General features: G+C 39.1%; 1 protein-coding gene across 4 annotated transcripts in view; it reads right to left on the bottom strand.

Moving 5' to 3' along the window:
• Positions 1 to 19,187, bottom strand: part of LOC142461505 (histone deacetylase 8-like) — a 49,525-nt gene that overhangs the window by 22,462 nt on the left and 7,876 nt on the right. Inside the window, exons 2-4 of one of the 4 annotated variants that reach the window (XM_075563524.1) lie at positions 13,154 to 13,284; positions 12,077 to 12,218; positions 536 to 2,452 (exon numbers count right to left, since the gene is read on the bottom strand). In XM_075563524.1, coding sequence (XP_075419639.1) covers positions 2,338 to 2,452; positions 12,077 to 12,218; positions 13,154 to 13,284 — 388 coding nt within the window. In that variant the 3' untranslated portion in view covers positions 536 to 2,337. Of the gene's footprint in view, positions 1 to 535; positions 2,493 to 12,076; positions 12,219 to 13,153; positions 13,285 to 19,187 lie in introns of those variants that run through there. The other 3 variants (XM_075563522.1, XM_075563526.1, XM_075563523.1) reach the window with 3 other exon arrangements.

A 19,187-nucleotide genomic window follows, 5' to 3' on the forward strand; every position in this document is an offset into this window, starting at 1 on the left:
ATTCTTCACATAGTCCAGTTTCTCTAATCATCTGCACAGCACACACATTGTTTAAGTACGATGACAGGCTACACCACCATTCCTGATTTTAAATCATGCAGTATCCCCTAGTTTTGTTTGAAGAATTGTCTATTGGTCTATGAGTAGTTTCTGGGAGAACTCAAATAGGTGTTCTGGGATTTCAATCATTCACAATGCTATCCACTTTTGTTCTAACAGTTTTATTGGCACTACATCCATATACCATGTGATTCAATAGTTCAATCATATCAAGAAGAGTTGTACAATCATTACCACAATCCATTTTACTTATTTATTTTAAATCATTTTATTGGGGCTCACAACTCTTATCACAATCCATACATACATCAGTTGAGTAAAGCACTCTTATACATTCGTTGCCCTCATCATTCTCAAAATTTGCCTTCCACTTGTGTTCCTGGAATCAGCTCATTTACCTTTTTGTCCTCCCGCTCCCTTCCCACTCTCCCCTCCCGCATGAACCCTTTATAATTTATAAATTATTATTTTATCTTATCCTACACTGCCCGGCATCTCCCTTCACCCACTTCTCTGTTGCCCATCCCCCAGAGAGGAGGTTTTATGTAGAGCCTTGTGATTGGTTCCCCCTTTCTACCGCTCCTTCCCTCCCGGTATCGCCACTCTCACCACTGGTCCTGAGAGGTTCATCTGTCCTAGATTCCCTGTGTTTCTAGTTCCCATCTGTACCGCTGTGTATCCTTTGGATTAACCAGGTTTGCAAGGTAGAATTGGGATCATGATAGTTGGGAGGAAGCATTTAAGAACTAGAGGAAGGTTGTGAGTTTCATTATTGCTACATTGAACCCTGGGTGACTCATCTCCTCCCCACTACTCCTCTGCAAGGGATGTCCAGTGGTCTACAGATGGGCATTGGGTTCCCATCACGCACTCCCCTCAAATTTTTCCCCCGCCTTTGTTGCTGGAAACCTGGTCCCCTCAGCCCTTCATGATCCTTTGGTATGCTGCTTCCATGTGGGCTTTGTTGCTTCTGGGATAGATGGCCGCTTGTTTACTTTCAAGCCTTTAAGACCCCAGACACTATATCTCTCGATAGCCAGGCACCATGAGCCTTCTTCACCACTTACTTATGCACACATTCGTCTTCAGCGTTTATGTGGAGAAGGTGATCACACAATGATGGTTTTTGTTCTTTGGTGTCTGTTATCTGATCCCTTCAACATCTCGTGATCACACAGGCTTTTGTGCTTCTTCTCTGTGGGCTTTTTTGCTTCTCAGCTAGATGGCCGCTTGTTTGCCTTCAAACCTTTAAGACCCCAGATGCTATATCTTTTTGATAGCCGGGCACCATCAGCTTTTTTCACCACATTTGCTAATGCACACATCTGTCTTCAGCGATCATGTCGGGAAGGTGGGTGTCATGGAATGACCTGAGCAAGGTGCTATTGTATTGAGGGAGTATGCGCAAGGAGGCCCAATGTCCATCTGCTACCCTACTACTGAACCTATAAATAATGTACCTAGGTCTATTTTCCCCATAATTATAAAAATATTTACATATGTACATGTCTGTATTTAGGCTTCTATGTATGTCCTTTGCCTCCTACTCCTTTCCTCTATTTCCTTACGCTTTCCTCCTGTCCCACTACCATGTTCAGCCTTCATTCTGGTTTCAGTAATTCCTTTCAGTTACCTTGCCCTTGGTCACTCCCTACCAGTCCTCCCATCCCCTCCGTCCACTAGTTTTAAACCACTCGTTGTTCCCTGTCCCTGTGTTGGCCAACACCTCCTCCCTTCCCCTACCTCCCACACTTTCATGTGCCTCTTCCGGGACCGTTGGTCCCGCTATTTTCTTCTCACATTGTTTGTCCAGCCTATCTTATCTAGGTGGACCTGCTGATATAGTAATATGTGCATACAAATGCAGATGGCTTCGAAAGCACCAAAGTGGCACATAAGAACATGGCGTCGACAGCAGCAACACCAACACGCTGATAAACAAAAAAGCCACTAACATACAAAATTTAAAAGAAGAGAAAGAAAAAAAAGCCAAAAAAACCAAAACACCTGTTAGTAGTTCGAGGTATGTTTATTGACCTTCAGGAGTGTTTTCTGTATGAGTCTGATGGGGTGCCACATCCTGGCCCCAAAGTCCATTCTTTATACTCCCTCGGGACATCCTTGCTCTGCTTCCCCCGCCACACCATTGCACGCCCCCAGTGTTTTGCCTCAGTGTGGTGGGGTCAGCTCAGTCGCACATCCCCCACTGTGTCTCAGGTGCTGTCCCATGTAGGGCCATGGGTCAGTGCAGGATGTTGCATCTCGCCATGGGGCCAGCTATATGGTCCTCTCTGTACATTGGGCCCTTCGAGCCGGGCTATCGTCCTCTGAGCTTGGTGGACCCAGGTGTGCTCCGTACCGTTCTTCCTCCTTCCTTTGCTTCAGCTTTCCTCTGGTTGTACCACAATCAATTTTAGTGCACTTTCTTCTTCCTTATAATCATTGTTATTCATGGTTTAATTTGTTTTAATTGTGGTAAAAATATACACAACTAAATATTCTCCAATTCAACAACTTCTATGTGTATAATTCAGTGTCATCAATTATACTTTTTGTGTTGTACAACCAATACTGATTTTTTTCCAAATTATTCCACCACCATTAACATAAACTCAATGCCCGCTAAGAAAATACTCTTCCTCCTTCATCTCTGCTAATCATTGTTCAAGTTTGTTTTCTTATTTTTCAAGTCTTCCTCATATAATATTCACAAATCATACACCACCATAATTAAATCACTTTTTAAAAGAGTTGTATATACATGTACATCATCACAATCAGTTCTAATGCTCCCTTCCCTCTCTTGTATTCATTGTTTGCTCCCTCAATACCCTCGTCCACCCCACCCCACCCCATCCCCAATTAGTCATTCTATCAGTTATTGTCTCTATGCATCCACTCCTTCTGTGCTGAACCTAACAAGAACAATAAAACAAAATGAAACAGAAAGAAAATCATAAGAATATAAAAACAAAAATAAAGAGTAAGGAAGAAAAGACTACTGACAATATTTTAAAAGCCAGAGAAAAAAATTCTATCATGGAACAAGCAAGAAATACTTGAGCCTACAGCAAATTCAGAATGGTTCAAGAGGGAGGTCAACTGATCAAGTATCATATCACACCATGGTTCAATCCACTGCCTTAAATTAGAAACTGTCACTGCCTGCTAGCAAAGCAGTTTGAGTTCCTCACCTTTGGCTAGAAGGGATCTGCCAGAGGCTTAATCTGACCAGATACTCTGCAGATGGACTCTGGGCTCTCATTTCCTCCACAGCCTTCTATAAATTGGGTGTTCACAATTTAAGCTCGGATACTTTTCTCTTCATCATATTTGGATGCTGTTATCATCATCTTTGAATCACACAGACCAGTGGACTTAATTGATGTCTCAATTAAAGGGCTGTTTGAATACAAGCCTTTAAGAACCCAGACACTATTCCAATTGATAGCTGAGCACCATCTGCTTTTTTTTAACCACACTTTGCTGTAACACCCTTATCTTCAGTGATCTTTTCATGACGGCAAGTATCGAACAGGGCCATGTTATAAGAACTGTTCCCAGATTGGGGCTAGAATCACAGGGGAAGCCAGAATCCATCTGCTTGTCCATGGGTTACAAACGGCTCTGCTTTACTTTGGCGGTTACATTATAACAAATACAAAAAACAAATCACCCAAACAACTGCTCCCTCCAAATAAAAACCAAGAAAAACAGTGTTAATCATCCCCCTGGGAAAAGGCCATTGTATTGATATTATCCAAATCACTTATGATCCACAGTGTTTAATGCTTTTACATAATAAAACATAGACAAAATCTTTTCTTTGTATGTTCTATTTTCAGCCAAGATCCATCTAATATCAGCTATGATATCTATTATAAAATATCCTCTTCTGAATCTAACTTGAACTTTTGGCAGTTCTCTGCCAATGTATTGCTGCAAATGTTTCTATATCATCTTGAGCCTAATTTTACTTGTGTGCAATGTCAATGATATTGTTCAATAATTTCTACATTCCATTGTATCATCTTTTGGGGGGTACTAAGAATGTATGATGCGTATGGTTCTCTTCTAATTAGCTTAGATTAGTGAATGCTTCCAGTACTATATCCATTTGCTACAATATCTCAATTAGAATTCTGTCAACTCCTGAAACCTTGCTTTTCACCAAAGAGTTCAATGTAGTTTGGACTTCTTCCTTCAATACCATTCGTTCTTGATCATGTACACCTCCTTAAATGATTGGATGTCATCTAATTCTTTTTAGTACAGTGACTCTGGACCAATGAGCACAATTCAACCAATATGCAACATCAACATAAATGGGGGAAATACTGATATTGTAAAGGGTTTCATTTTTCTTAGATCCACAATCAATTCTCATGGAAGCAGTAGTCAAGAAAGCAAACAGCATACTGCATTGGACCAATCTGCTGCAAAAGACCTCTTTAAAATGTTAAAATTCAAAAATGTCTTGAAAGCTAAGGTGGGTCTGACTCAAGCCATGGTATTTTCAGGACATTCATATGCATGTGAAACCTGGGCAATACATAAGGAATCCTGATGAATAATTGATAACTTTGAAATATGGCATTGGCAAAGAATACTAAATATATATCATGAACAGCAAGAACAAATACTCTTGAGAATCAAGAATGGCAAGATTTTATCTCTTGTAATCTGGACAAGTTATCTGGAGAGACCAGTCCCTATCATGCTTCGTAGAGAGTCAGTAGAAAAAAGGAATATCCTATAGGAGGCACACTGACACACATCTAAGGTGCAACTTTGGCTTCTCCTCTATGGAACAAAGAAGAGTGAAGAAAATCCAAATGCATGGGAACAATTAATCCAAGGGACTAAAGAGCCTCGACAACCCTGAGACCAGAAGATTGTTGCTTGGCTACATTGTTGCTTGGCTACCACTGCCAACTCCTCTGAAAGAGATCACCAGACAGTTCTAATCTTGCCCTTTCAGATTTGTTTTTGTTTCCCACACTCAAATAACATTGAAAAGGAACACAATTTGAGTCTCTCAAGGATGCCAAAGCTGCAGTTCCTTCACAATGTAAATCAAACAGTATAGAATTCTTTGGGGAAAGTTTAAGGAAGCAGAAACAATGCCTCCATACATACAGACATAGATGGAAGATGTGTCCAGAAACAACAACTTTGCATTTCTATGTTTTTTATTAATAAAGCTTCTATGATGGTTTTAGCCGTCATTTTTGGCTTACTTTCATATAGGAGAACAGGAGTTGTCCACAGAGAAACAAGAGGACATATGGCAGAAACTGAACAGCAGACAACTCAATCTCCTCTGTCACATCTTTCTTTTTCTCTGGCTTCAGAAGAGGTGGGTCCCATCCTCCCAAAGCCATTTTACTTGCTTCTTTCCTGTCGTCTTCTCTGCACTGTTCATCCATCTCATATGCATTTCCAATATTTTCCTTTCAACCTTTAAATGTACTTAAATATTTTCAAATGGATAATACAAACACTATTGTGTTAGAAAGGGTTCTCTGGTTTGTCTCTCAGGAATGAAGGTCTGGGTCAACTATGCTTTAGCCTTTAATTTCTCTTGGCCACACCTCTCTTCTTTCCTTTCTCATTCAAACCTCTGGAAAACAGTCATCCTTTCCTAGGTATTTCTTTACTTTCTACTCATTACTTTCTCCAAAGTTCTCTTATAAAGACCATTAACCTTAATTGCCAAATATGACTGATCCTTTAGTAACTAGCTGGACTGACCAGATAGTACATGGGATCTCTGAGAACTCTGTATTTTAAAAAGCTTTTGATATCTTGACATTCCAAGACCTCTCTAGCTACTCTTAATTGTTGCTTTTCAGTTGAATTCCCTAGTCTTTTCATCTGCTTGCCCATTAGAAATCAATGCTTCCTTGGGTTCTGTGTTCTCTTATCTTTCTTTTTGTACTCTCTTATTTGTCTTTCTCCTCACTCTTTTTATTTCACCTCAGTAATCTCATCCACTTTCAGAATTTATACCACCATTTGTTATATCCATAACACTTTTATTTCTATTTCCGCTTCTACCTCCATATACAACTCCGAATATCCAATTCACCTGAGTATTACTTCCATTGCATACCATCATCCACTCCTTTTTATTGTAGTAGAATATGCAATGGCTAATCACACAGAATTAATAATCAGATTGCTTGTGTGTTGAGTCTCAACTTTGCCACCTAAAAATCCTGAACAAATTGTTTTTCAGTATTTCTGTATCATGGAAAAATGGGTAACAATACCAAACCTCCTAATGTTCTTGTGAGGACAGAAGAGCAAAATGCAAGTCACTAGCACTTAGCTTAAAATATATTAGCTATTGTTAAGAATTGCTTGCTTGTATGGGCCATACCCAAACAAGCTAAACAGAAACCTGGTCATCTTCCTCTTCTTTCACCTCCTCCCACATGCAACAAGAGCAATAACGGGTGCCCTCAAGCTGATTGCAACTGACATCACTTCTCATGCACTATTCTTGGTAAAGAGCCCTGGTGGCTCAGTAGTTGAACACTGGGCTGCTAACACAAAGATCTGCTCCTCCAAAGGTTACAGCCTAGAAAACTATGGAGGCAGTTCTACTTTGGCATATTGGGTTGCTATATGTCAGAAATTGGCTTGATGGCATATAACAACATTCCATGTTCATGGATAAGACAATATTTTTAACATGGAAGTTCTTCCCAGAATGATCATAGATTCAAAGCAATCACAAATCCCCAGTAAATTATTTTGTGGGTATCAACAAACTAATTCTAAAGTTATATAGAGAGGGAACCAAAACCCGCTGTCATTGAGTTGATTCCAACTCACAACAACCCTTTATAGAATTTCCAGGGCTCTAAATTTTTATGAGAGCAGACCAGCCTTAACTTTTCCCTGAGTGTGGCAGTGCGACACTTACTTGACAGTGCCACCAGAGGTCCTGGAAAGCAAAAGAGTTAGAAAAACCAACACAGTATCTAAAAAGAAGAACACATCAGAAGACTGATGCTATATAACTTTAATACTTAATATGCCTCAAGCCAAACACAAAAATAAATTTACAATGCAGTAAGGACCTAACTGTGCATTCTAAAACCATAAATTCTTAGAAAAATTCAGAAACAACCACATCAGGCTTATTTTTTTAAAGTAGACTCACTAATAAAATAACAAATGTACAAATAGCAAACGGCAAAAAATAAATGAATGTGATATCATAAAAATTTCAAAATTTTATCCACCAAAAAACTGTTACCAAAAATATGAAAAGACAAGCTACTAACTGGTAGAATATTTGGGGGAACTATATATCCACTAAGAATCTAATAACATATATATATGTAAAACTTAAACAACTTAACAGGAAAACAAATAAAATAGGTAAATGACTTGAATAAACACTTTACCAAAAAGGATATTCCAATGACCAACACACACATGAAAAGATGTTTAATATTATTAGCCACCAGAGAGGTGCAAATATAAACTACATGAGATGTGTTTTCACTCCCATTGGGATAACTATGGTGAGATAAAAACAAAATCAAACAGAAAATATGAAATGTTGGCAAGGATATGTGGAAATTGAAACTCTTACAACACATATTGAAACGCACCACATCACTGGTATTTCAAATATCAACAGGGTCACTCAAGATGAATATGTTTCAGCAGAGCTTCCAGACTAAGAACAGACCACAAAAATGGAAGAGGCTGTTCAATTCTGAGGGCTAGCTACAGAAAACCTTATGAACAGCAGTGGCTTATAGTGATGGAAAATGACCCCCTCTAGTTGGAAGGCACTTAAAATGCAACTGAAGTATTGCCTCCTCAAAACAGAATCCACCATAATGATGTGGATGATGAAGTAAAGCTTTCAGGACCTTTATGTGCTGAGGCATGGCTCAAAATCAAAAGAAACAGCTGAAAATAGCTATTAATAATCAGAACTTGGAATATATGAAGTATGAATCTAGGAAAGCTATAAGATGTCAAAAGTGAAAATGGAATGCATAAAGATTGATATCCTAAAAAATTGATATCCTAAGCATTAGTGAGCTGAAATGTACTGGTATTGGCCATTTTGAGATTGACAATCACATAATTTACTGTACCAGGAATAATAAGGTCAAAAAGAATAGTATCATAATCTTCATCAAAGAGGAAATTGCAGGATCTATCTTAAAGCATAATGCTGATGTCATAGGATAATATCTATATGCCTACAAGGAAATCTAGTCAATACAAATAATATTAAAATTTACACACCAACAACTACAGATAGTGTTGATGAAACTGGGGGATTCTACTAAATTCTTCAGCCTGAAATTGATCAACCATGCAATGAAAATAGATTGCAAATGATAGGTGATTGGAATGCAGAAGTTTAAACAATGAAGAAGGAACAGTAGTTATAAAACATGGCCATAGGATAGAAATAACGCTGGAAATCATATGATAGAATTTTATAAGGCCAATGGCTTCTTCATTGCAAATACCCTTTTTCAACAACTTAAACAGCAACTGTATGTATACAGTTCAGCAACAGAATACAAAGGAATCAAACTGACTACATCTGTGGGGAAAAAGTATGAAGAAAGCTCATTATCAGCTATCAAAAGGAGGCCAGTTGTGGAACCAATTGAAACAAATTGCTCATTTGTAAATTCAGGTTGAAGGTGAAGAAAATTAAAACAAGTCCATGAGAGTCAAAATACAACCTTGAATATATCTCAGCTGAATTTCAACATCTGAAGAATAGATTTGCTGCACTGAACACTAGTGACAGAAGGTCTGATGAGCTGTGGTAGGACATCAAGAACATCATTTATGAAGACCACAAAAGGTCATTAAAAACACAAGAAAGAAAAAGTCAAAATGAATGTCAAAAGAGACTCAAACTTTCTCTTGAACACAGAATAGCTACAGCCCATGGAAGAAAAGATGAAGTAAAAGAGATGAACAGAAAATTTCAAAAGGCAGCCCGAGAAGACAAATTACTATGAAAAAATGTGCAAAGACTTGAATTTAGAAAACCAAAAAAGAATACACTCAACATATATGAAGTTGAAATAACTGAAAACAACATTTAAGCCTCAAGTTATAATATTGAAGGATTCCATGAACAAAATATTGAATAATGCAGGAAACAACAAAAGACGATGGAGGGATTACACAGTCACTGTACCAAAAAGATTTGGTTGACATTCAATCATATCAGGTAGTAACCTATGATCAAGAACCTACGGTACTGATGGTCCAAGCTGTACTGAGGGTGTTACCAAAAAGCAAGGCTCCAGTATTTGACAGAATAGTAACTGACAAAATAAAAATTGAAATGTCTCAACAAGGTGATGAAGCACTGAAGAAAACTCAAAGATAGCTACCTGGCCAACTGACTACAGTATTTGTGTTGTGCCCATTTTGAAGAACAGCGACCCCACAGAGTCACAGTTTCCTTACTTCTTTGCATTGATGCCTGGGTTCTCGAGCTGCTTTTTGAAATCATACAGAAAATTTCAAACAATATTAATGTCACATGCAAGTAAAATGTTGATAATTCAAAAACAGCTGCATTGATAGTACATCGATAGGACACTGCCAGAAATTCAAGCCAAATTCAGAAGGACATGGCATAAGAAGTATCACTGCTGATGTCAGATGGATCAAGGCTAAAAGCAGAGACCACAAGAAAAGTGTTTCTTGTGTTTTATTGAATATGCAAAGGCATTCACCTATGTGAACCCTAACAAACTATGGTTAATATTCAGAAGAATGTGAATCCCAAAAGGTAAGTAGTTTGAAAAGAACTGAGAGGTTTAAAATCAGAAGAGGTCTGTCAGGGTAGTATACTTTCACAATTCTTATTCAATCTGTAAGCTGACCAAATAATTTGAGAAGCTGGTCTATATGAAGAAGTACACAGCAGCAGGAGTCGAGGAAGATTTATCAACAACCTGCAGTATGCAGATGACACAATCTGGCTTGCTGAAAATGAGGAGGACTTAAAGCACTTGCTGATTAAGATCAAAATGATTAGGGCAAAGAATGTACAGATGTGCTTTATACAATTGATGTGATAAGAGTTGTATGAGTCCCTAATAAATTGTTTTTTAAAAAAAGAATTGTATGAGCCCCCAATAAAATGATTTTTTTAAAAAAGAAGAACTTAAGTACGGATTACAATTCAATTTTAAGAAAACCAAAATCCTCAGAACTGGACATATAAACAACAGTACGATAAAAGGAGAAAAGAACATTATCAAGGGTTTCAGTTTGTCTGGAATCATTTCATTCAGACAGCACACTGATAAATTGTTTTTAAAATCCTTTTCTTCCAACATTCGTTAAATACTACAGACATATCAGAAAAGATGCTGAGTACTAAAAAGGCCTTCTCAAGAGTATTACTGCTTGAAATGTTAATATAAACCTCTATGAAGACTTTTTCCTCTAATCCCAAGCAATACCTAAGAATAGCTTTCTCCTTAGAGAATTGCTCATTTCTAGGTTACTACTTTCTTTAGAGATGGAAGCGTACGTTTGCTTCTTGATTCTTTAGTCTTCCAATTTCGAACTATTCTCATCAATTCTCTATTTGAAAATGTTTGCAACTTCTTTCATGAACGATCTCAAAACTAGTACTTATAAGACTTTTTTCTACTGCTAAATCTCTTCAGTTCACACAGGTATTCAACTGATACCATTATTGATGTTGTTCCCTACTTATTCTTATCTTGCTAATGTTCCTCAAGTGAAATATCCCCAGGAAATTTTCAGAAAGGTGAAGAGGAGTTTAGAGATTGTGCAGTTATCCTTCACACTGCCCATTTCACTGATGAAAAATTGAGGCCTACAAAGTAAGTTACCTTGTTATGAGTAAAACTAGGCTTAGAACCCGGTTATCTTGACTTTCAATAGTATAGTATTCTTTCTACTATGCTGTTATTAGTCACCTTCTATTTCCATTTGTATCTCTTCAGGATGCCTAATACATACAAATCTCTCAGCAGATGTCAATAAAATAAGCATAAGCTTTTACGAGGAGGTACCCCCCAAAACCAAGAGCTTTTGTAGTACTCATTTTTTCATAGTGCTCATCCCTCCACCCCCCGCCAGGTGAGCATGGAGCAACTCGCACTTAATACACCCAGTGGCATTGCCTGGGAACGTTCTCTAGTCACAGTGAATTTTTTGTGTGTGAAAGCAGTTTTGCTTGAATCTTTCATTTTGGGGGGATGGCCGATTTAAGAGAACAGTGTACAGCTGTGAAATTTTGCTTTCTGCTCAGGAAAATTGCTGCAAAAACTGTTGTGATGTTGAACACAGCTAACAAAAGGAGTGCTGTGGGAAAAACTCAAGATGAGTAGTTTTCTCGTTTAAAAAAAGGTGCAATGTTGATTGATGACAAACTTTGTTCTGGGTGTCTGTCAACTCATAGTGCACTTGGGAGTTTGTTCCACCAGGTTAATCAAGTTTTCACATTGCAGAACAGTGTGCGACCAAAAAAAGGCCTGATTTGTGGCAGACAGGTGACTGGTTTTGCCACCACGACAATGCACCTGCTCATGCAGCCATCTCAATAGGCCAGTTTTTGTCAAAAAAAAAAAAAAAAAACAAACAAACTAGCATGCCTCTCTTGCCCCACGCACCTTACTCTCACGTGGCCTTGCTCCATGTGACTTCTTTTTGTTTCCAAGAATAAAGAGGGACATGAAAGGACAGCAATTTGATGAAGTTAGAAAAAGTGAAGAAAAAAACAAGGGAGGTACAGTCAGCCATCCAAACACGAGTTTGAAAAATATTTCCAAGAATGGAATTGCAGATTTGACAAATGTATTAAGTATAATGGAGGGTAGTTTGAAGGTGATAAGGTTGTTTTGTAAAAAATTTAAATACATAGCTTGAAAAAAGTTTTCATTTTGGGGGAAGAGTACCCCCTTGTACATAACAGGAAAATTGATTCAGGTACAGTCAGAAAGTAGGAAAGCAATTTTCTTACTTCTTTGCATGATGCCACCCTCCAGACCAGTTAATTGCTATTTTGCTCTTTCCATCAATCAGGCATTGGGTAGCTGTGATTGTAGCTCCTCCTACAGCTGCTGCACAGTCAAATATCCCTTCAGTGGCTGGGCAGTCATAACCTTAGGGCAAGAATCAGATTACTTTGTAAGAAATGAATTTTACAACAAGGAAAATGTGTTTGAGATGAGACAATTTACCGAAAAGTGACTGCGCTGGCATGAGCTGCAACTGAGACAGAAACATTCTAATAATAGGAAAAGGATTTTTAAAATATTAGAGCTTGAGAGAAAAAAAACCTTACACGTTAACTAGTCATAACCAATAGGTGAAGAAATTGAGGCCTGAGAAATGGTATCTCTTGCTTACATAGCAGAGAGTCAGGTCTGCAACTGAGGTTTCTTGATTCTCAGTCCAGTGTGCTTTCTACTAAACCATGGTGATAGCCATTTAGTTTTTTAAATGTAGTTGTTTAATAAAGGATACAGTAGAAAATTTAGCTAGGCCATAAACCTGTATTCAAGGACATCCAAGTCAGCACATACACAATCAGACTAGATATAGACACCACAATTAGAGCCTAACAAGGGTCCTGGTGGTTATGTTTGGAGCTGCTAACATAATAGTAAGGTCAGCAGTTTGAAACCACCAGAGGCTCCACAAGAAAAAGATGAGGCTTTCTACTCCCATGGAGATTTAGTTTCAGAAACGTAAAGGGGAAGTTCTATTATGTCCTATAGGGTTGCTATGAATCAGAATGAACTCAATGGCAGTATAGTTTGGGTTTCATTTTTTTTTTTTATGGTTTATCAGGGCCTAAACCATTGAAAGACTTTCCCCCATCTAATCCATCACTCAGTTTCACAAAACCCATACCGTTTTCTCAAATGATGTTACGTAGCTAAACCAAGAGATTAATGATTAACACATTATTTAACTGGAGATTTATTAAAAATCACAATACAAATTATAAATAATTAACTAGTTACAATCTATAGATGAAAGTGTTCTACCTCTCATCATTGTCTTGTTAGTCATTGTCTCATTAGAACCTTACCTAGCCCATATTCTATGGAGTCGGGGTGGTCATCATCACCATCTTGGCTGACCATCTGGAGATGCTGCAGATAGGCATCTGTATGAAAGGAGGCCATCTCCTCCATGGACGCCACTTTGGGCTTAACAATCCTAACAACAACAGAGAAAACAAAGGAATGTGAATGAGGCAGACCCAGATTATGTTAAAAGTTGTAAAGGAGTCAGCAATCTGAGCAGAAAATACAACTCTCAGATTCTGATTTCAGTAAGCTGAAGTGATACGCACAATGTGTTTTTCTATCGCACTATATAATCTATACTTCCTCACATCATGTTAATGTACTCACAATGTGAACAATAAGGGGATTGGTTTTCCTTTTGAGTTCATAGGTAGGTAAAAACGAAAGAATATTCATACTTAAAATAAAAATTTTAAATATGCATCAGAAAACTTGTGCTCCACAAGTTACAGCTTTTTTTAATTAATTAATTAATTTATTTATTTTAACAATTTATTGGGGCTGATACAATTCTTTTCACAGTTCATACATATACATACATCAATTGTATAAAGCACATCTGTACAGTCTTTGCCCTAATCATTTTTTTCTCTTTTCTTCTTTTACATTTTATTAGGGACTCAAACAACTCTTACCACAATCCATACATATACATACATCAATTGTATAAAGCACATCCATACATTCCCTGCCCCAATCATTCTCAAGGCATTTGCTCTCCACTTAAGCCCCTTGCATCAGGTCCTCTTTTTTTCCCCCCCTCCCTCCCCATTCCCCCCTCCCTCATATGCCCTTGGTAATTTATACCTCGTTATTTTGTCATATCTTGCCCTATCCTGAAAGTTACAGCTTTAATGGCAAACCCATAGGCGGAAATGCTTTCATTTTCATTTGAAATACTTTCATTCCTAAGTGGCCATTATAATGCTTTCTGATAATTTTTCACTTCGGTTCTTGTTCCAGCTCTATATTTACTAGCTCAATAACCTTAGGTGAGCTATTTGACCACTCTGCAGCTCAAATTAACTCATCTGTAAAATGGGGATACATTATGAGATGCATATGGAGATTATACAACAACATATGAATATGCTTTATGTATCCCTATCATTATTAATATTAAGGGATAAAAGATAGGCAAAATAAAATGTAAAAGTCCCTTTACTTGTTCTCTCACGTCTGTTTCCAAGAGAAGGAACAGAAAGATTATAACCAGGCTTCACTCAGAATCCGTTAAACTCACAAGCAGTAATAAACAGGATTAAGTGAGAGAATAAAGGGAGTTCACCTAACAACAAAATTTACCACTCCCTACCACTAGGAGCCCTGGTTGTATAGTGGGTTATGCACTGAACTGATAACAAGTTCATACCCCAAATCTCAGAAATCCCAAATAGATGTTCTACTCTGTCCTACAGGATCACTAAGAGTCTGAATCAATTCTATTACAGCAGTTTGGATTTTTTTACCCCTGTCTGTCCCACATTTCCTCTTCCTGGCCTCACTACTGTCATTACGTTCTCTAGCCCTTGCCATTTAGGTCCAGAGTCATGGTGGCATAGTGGGTTACATACTAGGTTGCTAAGTGAAAGGTTGGCAATGAAAAACCACCAGGAGAAAGATGAGGCTTTCTACTCCCTTCAAGATTTACACTCACAGAGAGTCGGGGGAAGACGGCTGCCATACAGGTAGCTCACATCCAGAACTCAGTGAGTGGCGAAATTTAGGGGCCTAGTAGGGGTATCAAGTCTGTCTGTCGATTCCCAAGACAACTCAGAGTACTTCTCTGAAGCAGAAGCGGACACCCGTGGTCTCTTGCGTGATGCTCAGAGTGCCCACTCTGCTGGCACCACAGGGCAGCCAGGAGCATTGCAGAGGCAGCTGCCCTGCCTCGGCGCTCTGTGCAGAATCACCAGCTAGTACCCCCTACTCTGCCCATGATGCCCGGGGTCCCATGTGGGTGCTCCAGCCGGTATATCGCCCCCCTGCAGAGATTCATGCCCCATCTGGGCACCCCTTGCTGACCAGCCAGCCAGACGATCCCCGCCTCCTCCTGGGAGGCTCGTGCCCTGGCGCCACAGCATAATCAGGTAGATGGCAGATGATGCTGCCATGCCTTTGTGCTCCCACAAACCGCCAATCAAACTGCCTCCACTCCCAGAGGTCTCAACCCAAAGGTGCCCACCCCATCTCTGCGCTCCTCACAAATCGGCCATCCAGCTCCCTCCCTGGCTTTCTTCCCCCCACCATACATACATGCAATGCACACGCACACACAGAGGTTCCCATCCTGCCACACCGTTTCAGGCATGCCAGGGAGCGGACACAAGTCTGGCAGCATTTTCTGCAGTTGTAGCATAGGGACCCAGGCCTTTGGGACTTGCCTACTGCATTCTCCCTTCTCCCTGCTCAATCCACCCCACCCTCTGTGCTCCAAGCAATGGATCAGCACACCAGTAGCGGCCCCCCCTCCCACCCGCCTACCTGTGGGAAGTACTCCTAGCCAGAAGTAGATCACCCAATCCCCAACCCATCCCCAAAATATGTTCCTCTTCACTTGAGTCAACACTTTTTATCAGACCGCAGTGTGCATAGCTGCAAACAACAGCCCCTAAGGAGACCTGAAGGTGGCTGGAGCACAAACCGTAGTTCAAGGGGAGAGGGAAACCCCAGCAGGACAAAGGTGAAACACAACCTTACAAGGAAGTTGGCTAAAAGCAGCCTGCTGAAACACCAGTACCAACCTCCCAAAGAGAGAGCCCAGGGCTCTGAGACACCTGGGAAAATGGTACCTAGTTCCAATAAATCGACCAAACACCAGCAAGCTGCTACAACAGTTTCAACAAGAAAAGAGAAACAAAATCCAATGCCAGAAGACCACCTGGACCTACCACAGAAAGAAATCTTCAGGATGCTGCTTGGAGCTATACAGGACATGAGGGAAGCATTATAGAAAAAGGAGAAAATGATAGAGAAAATAAAGGCCATGCACCAAAGGGAAATACAGGAGTTAAAGGGCGAGATAACAAAAACTAACAGCAAACTCACGGACTTCGCCCAGATATGGAGGAGGCAGAGAACCTCACCAGTGACCTAGAGGATTCTCAAGAAGAATTTAATAAACATGAGAAAAAGTCTCACAGGCCCATCAGAGAAGCTGAAGAAAACCTCAGAGCTATGTCTGACGCTATGAGAAGGAACAACATCAGAACTATTGGCTTGCCGGAGGAATGCACATCAATGAAGCCAACATCCAAAATAGTGATGGAATGCTTGGAGGAAATTTTCCCTAGCTTAAAGAATGAAAACCAGGCAACTATCCAGGTGGCCGAAAGAATACCAGCTAGACAGAATCCCAAAAAGAAGGCACCACGACATAAAGTTGTTTAACTATGAGGAAAAGGGGAAAATTGTAAGAGCAGCTAGGGAAAAACTGGCAACCATATATAAAGGCAAGCAGATAAGAATATGCTCAGATCTATCAGCAGACACTATAAAAAGAGCAGACAATGGAGCAGCATATTCAGAAAATTGCAGGAAAATACTGCAAACCCAAGAATACTCTATCTTGCCAAATTAGCTATCAAAATTGATGGAGAAGTGAGAGTCTTCCTGGACAAGGAAAGTCTCAAAGAATATGCTAAAAGGAACCCAGCACTACAAAAGATCCTCGCCAACCCAGTATGGGCAGAAGAACAACGCTCACCAAGCACATGCAAGAGACCATCCCACAGAAGAACTCCAACCAGAGACCACCAAACGGAAAACAGCTCCCTAGATAACACAGGTTCAACAATGGAAAGAAGGCAAGAATGAACCACTAACACACATATGCACAACCCATGGAAAAGAAATGGAGGTAAGAAAACACCCAACATAAGAGGGATAAAATGATATTACAGAGTCCACAAATAGATGTAATAACCCTGAATATCAATGGATTGAACTCAGGCTTTAAGAGATAGAGACTAACAGACTGGCTTAGAAAACACAATCCCTCCATCTGCTGCCTACAGGAGTCACATCTCAAGATTACAGACAAAAATAGGCTGGGAATCAAAGGCTAGAGAAAAACATACCACGCAAACAACAATTCAAAAAAGCAGGGGTTGCGATCCTAATCTCACATAAAATTGACCTCAAAGGACAAGGGACACTATATAATGCTCAAGGTAACAGTACACAAAGAACTACTATGCATTCTAAACATTTACTCACCAAACAAGTGTTCAGCAGAATATTTCAATCAAACGCTCCAAAAGATGAAAAAAGAAATTACAGCCTCAACAATTATGGTAGTTGACTTCAATACACTGCTCTCTGAGAAAGATCACTGGGAAAGAAGCTCAACAAGGAGGCTAAAGATCTAAACACTAAAATAAGACAATTTGACCTGATAGATATTTACAGAGCTCTCCACCCAAATACAAAAACAATCACATTCTTTTCAAGCCCACATGGCATATATTCAAGAGGACCACATGCTAGGGCGTAAGTCGAATCTACATAAATTTAAGCACATGGATACCACACAGACCTCTCTCTCTGACCACTGTGTGATAATATTGGAAATCAACAAAAGGAAGATAAAGAAATCAAGGGAAAAAATTGAAGAATGAATAACTCTATTGCAAAAGGAGTATACACTGGTTCAGATCAGAGATGAAATTAGGAAATTTCTAGAAACCAATGAGAATGAAAACATGACATACTAAAACTTATGGGACACAGCAAAGGCAGTCATCAGAGAAAGTCTCATAGTTACATGCTCACATAAGGAGGAGAGGCTTATGACAGATACACTGGCACAACATTTACAGCAAATAGAGCAGAGTCAACAAGATAATACAACTAATAGCAAAAGAAAATAAATCATAAAAAGTAGATCTGAGATTCAGGAGAGAGAAAATAAGAAAACTATGGGGGGGGGGGGGGAATCAATGCTGTTAAAAGTTGGTTCTTCGAAAGGATATACCAAATAGACAAACCTCTCACAAATTTGACCAAAGAAAGAAAGGAACACATTTTAACAGCAAGGATGAGGGGTGAAAGAGTAGATATTACAATGGAACACAGTGAAATCAAAGGATATTTACACAGTACTATGAAGGACTGTACTCCAATGAATTCAAAAACATGGACAAATTCTTGGAAAAACAATTCTTCCCTAGATTATCACTACTGGCCGTCAAGAACCTCAACAGACCCTTATCAATAGAAGAAACAGACAAGGTTATCAAGGGATTACCAAACAAAAATCACCTGGACCAGATGGGTTTACAGGAGACTTCTATCAAGCATACAGGGAAGAACTGACACCAATCCTACACAAACTCTTCCAGAACATAAAAAAAGATGGCAAACTCCCAAATTTCTTCTATGAAGCTAGTATAACTCTGATACCTAAACTGGGCAAGGATCCCACAAGAACTGAGAACTACAGACCAATTTCCCTAATGAATATTGATGCAAAATCCTCAACAAAATACTCGCCAAGAGAATACAAAAATATATACAACAAATAATTCACCATGACCAAGCAGGATTCATACCAGGGATGCAGGGATGGTTCAGTATACGAAAGACCATTAGTAGTATTATAAGCCACACTGAAATGAAAAAGTATAAGAACCACATAATATCGATAGATGCAGAAATAGCATTCGCCAACATCCAACACCAAATCATGTTTAAGACACTCAATAAGCTAGGAATGGAAGGAAAATTCCTCAATATAATAGAAGCTATATATATAAAAACCAACAGCCACTGTGGTAGTCAATGGAGAAAAGACAAGATCAATTCTTCTGAAAAAGGGAACTAGGCAAGGATGTTCCTTGTCCCCATTAACATCGTACTGGAGGAAAAGAAAGGACATCAAAGTTATTTGTCTGAGGAAGGAAGAAGTGAAATCATCGTTATTCACAGATAATATGATTTTATATATGGAAAATCCTAAAAGTTCCACAAGAGGAGTACTGGAAGCAATAGAGGAATATGCCTATCAGGTTACAAGATCAACAAACAGAAGTT

The sequence above is a fragment of the Tenrec ecaudatus genome, chromosome 11, assembly GCF_050624435.1.
Source record: "Tenrec ecaudatus isolate mTenEca1 chromosome 11, mTenEca1.hap1, whole genome shotgun sequence".
Taxonomy (NCBI): domain Eukaryota; kingdom Metazoa; phylum Chordata; class Mammalia; order Afrosoricida; family Tenrecidae; genus Tenrec; species Tenrec ecaudatus.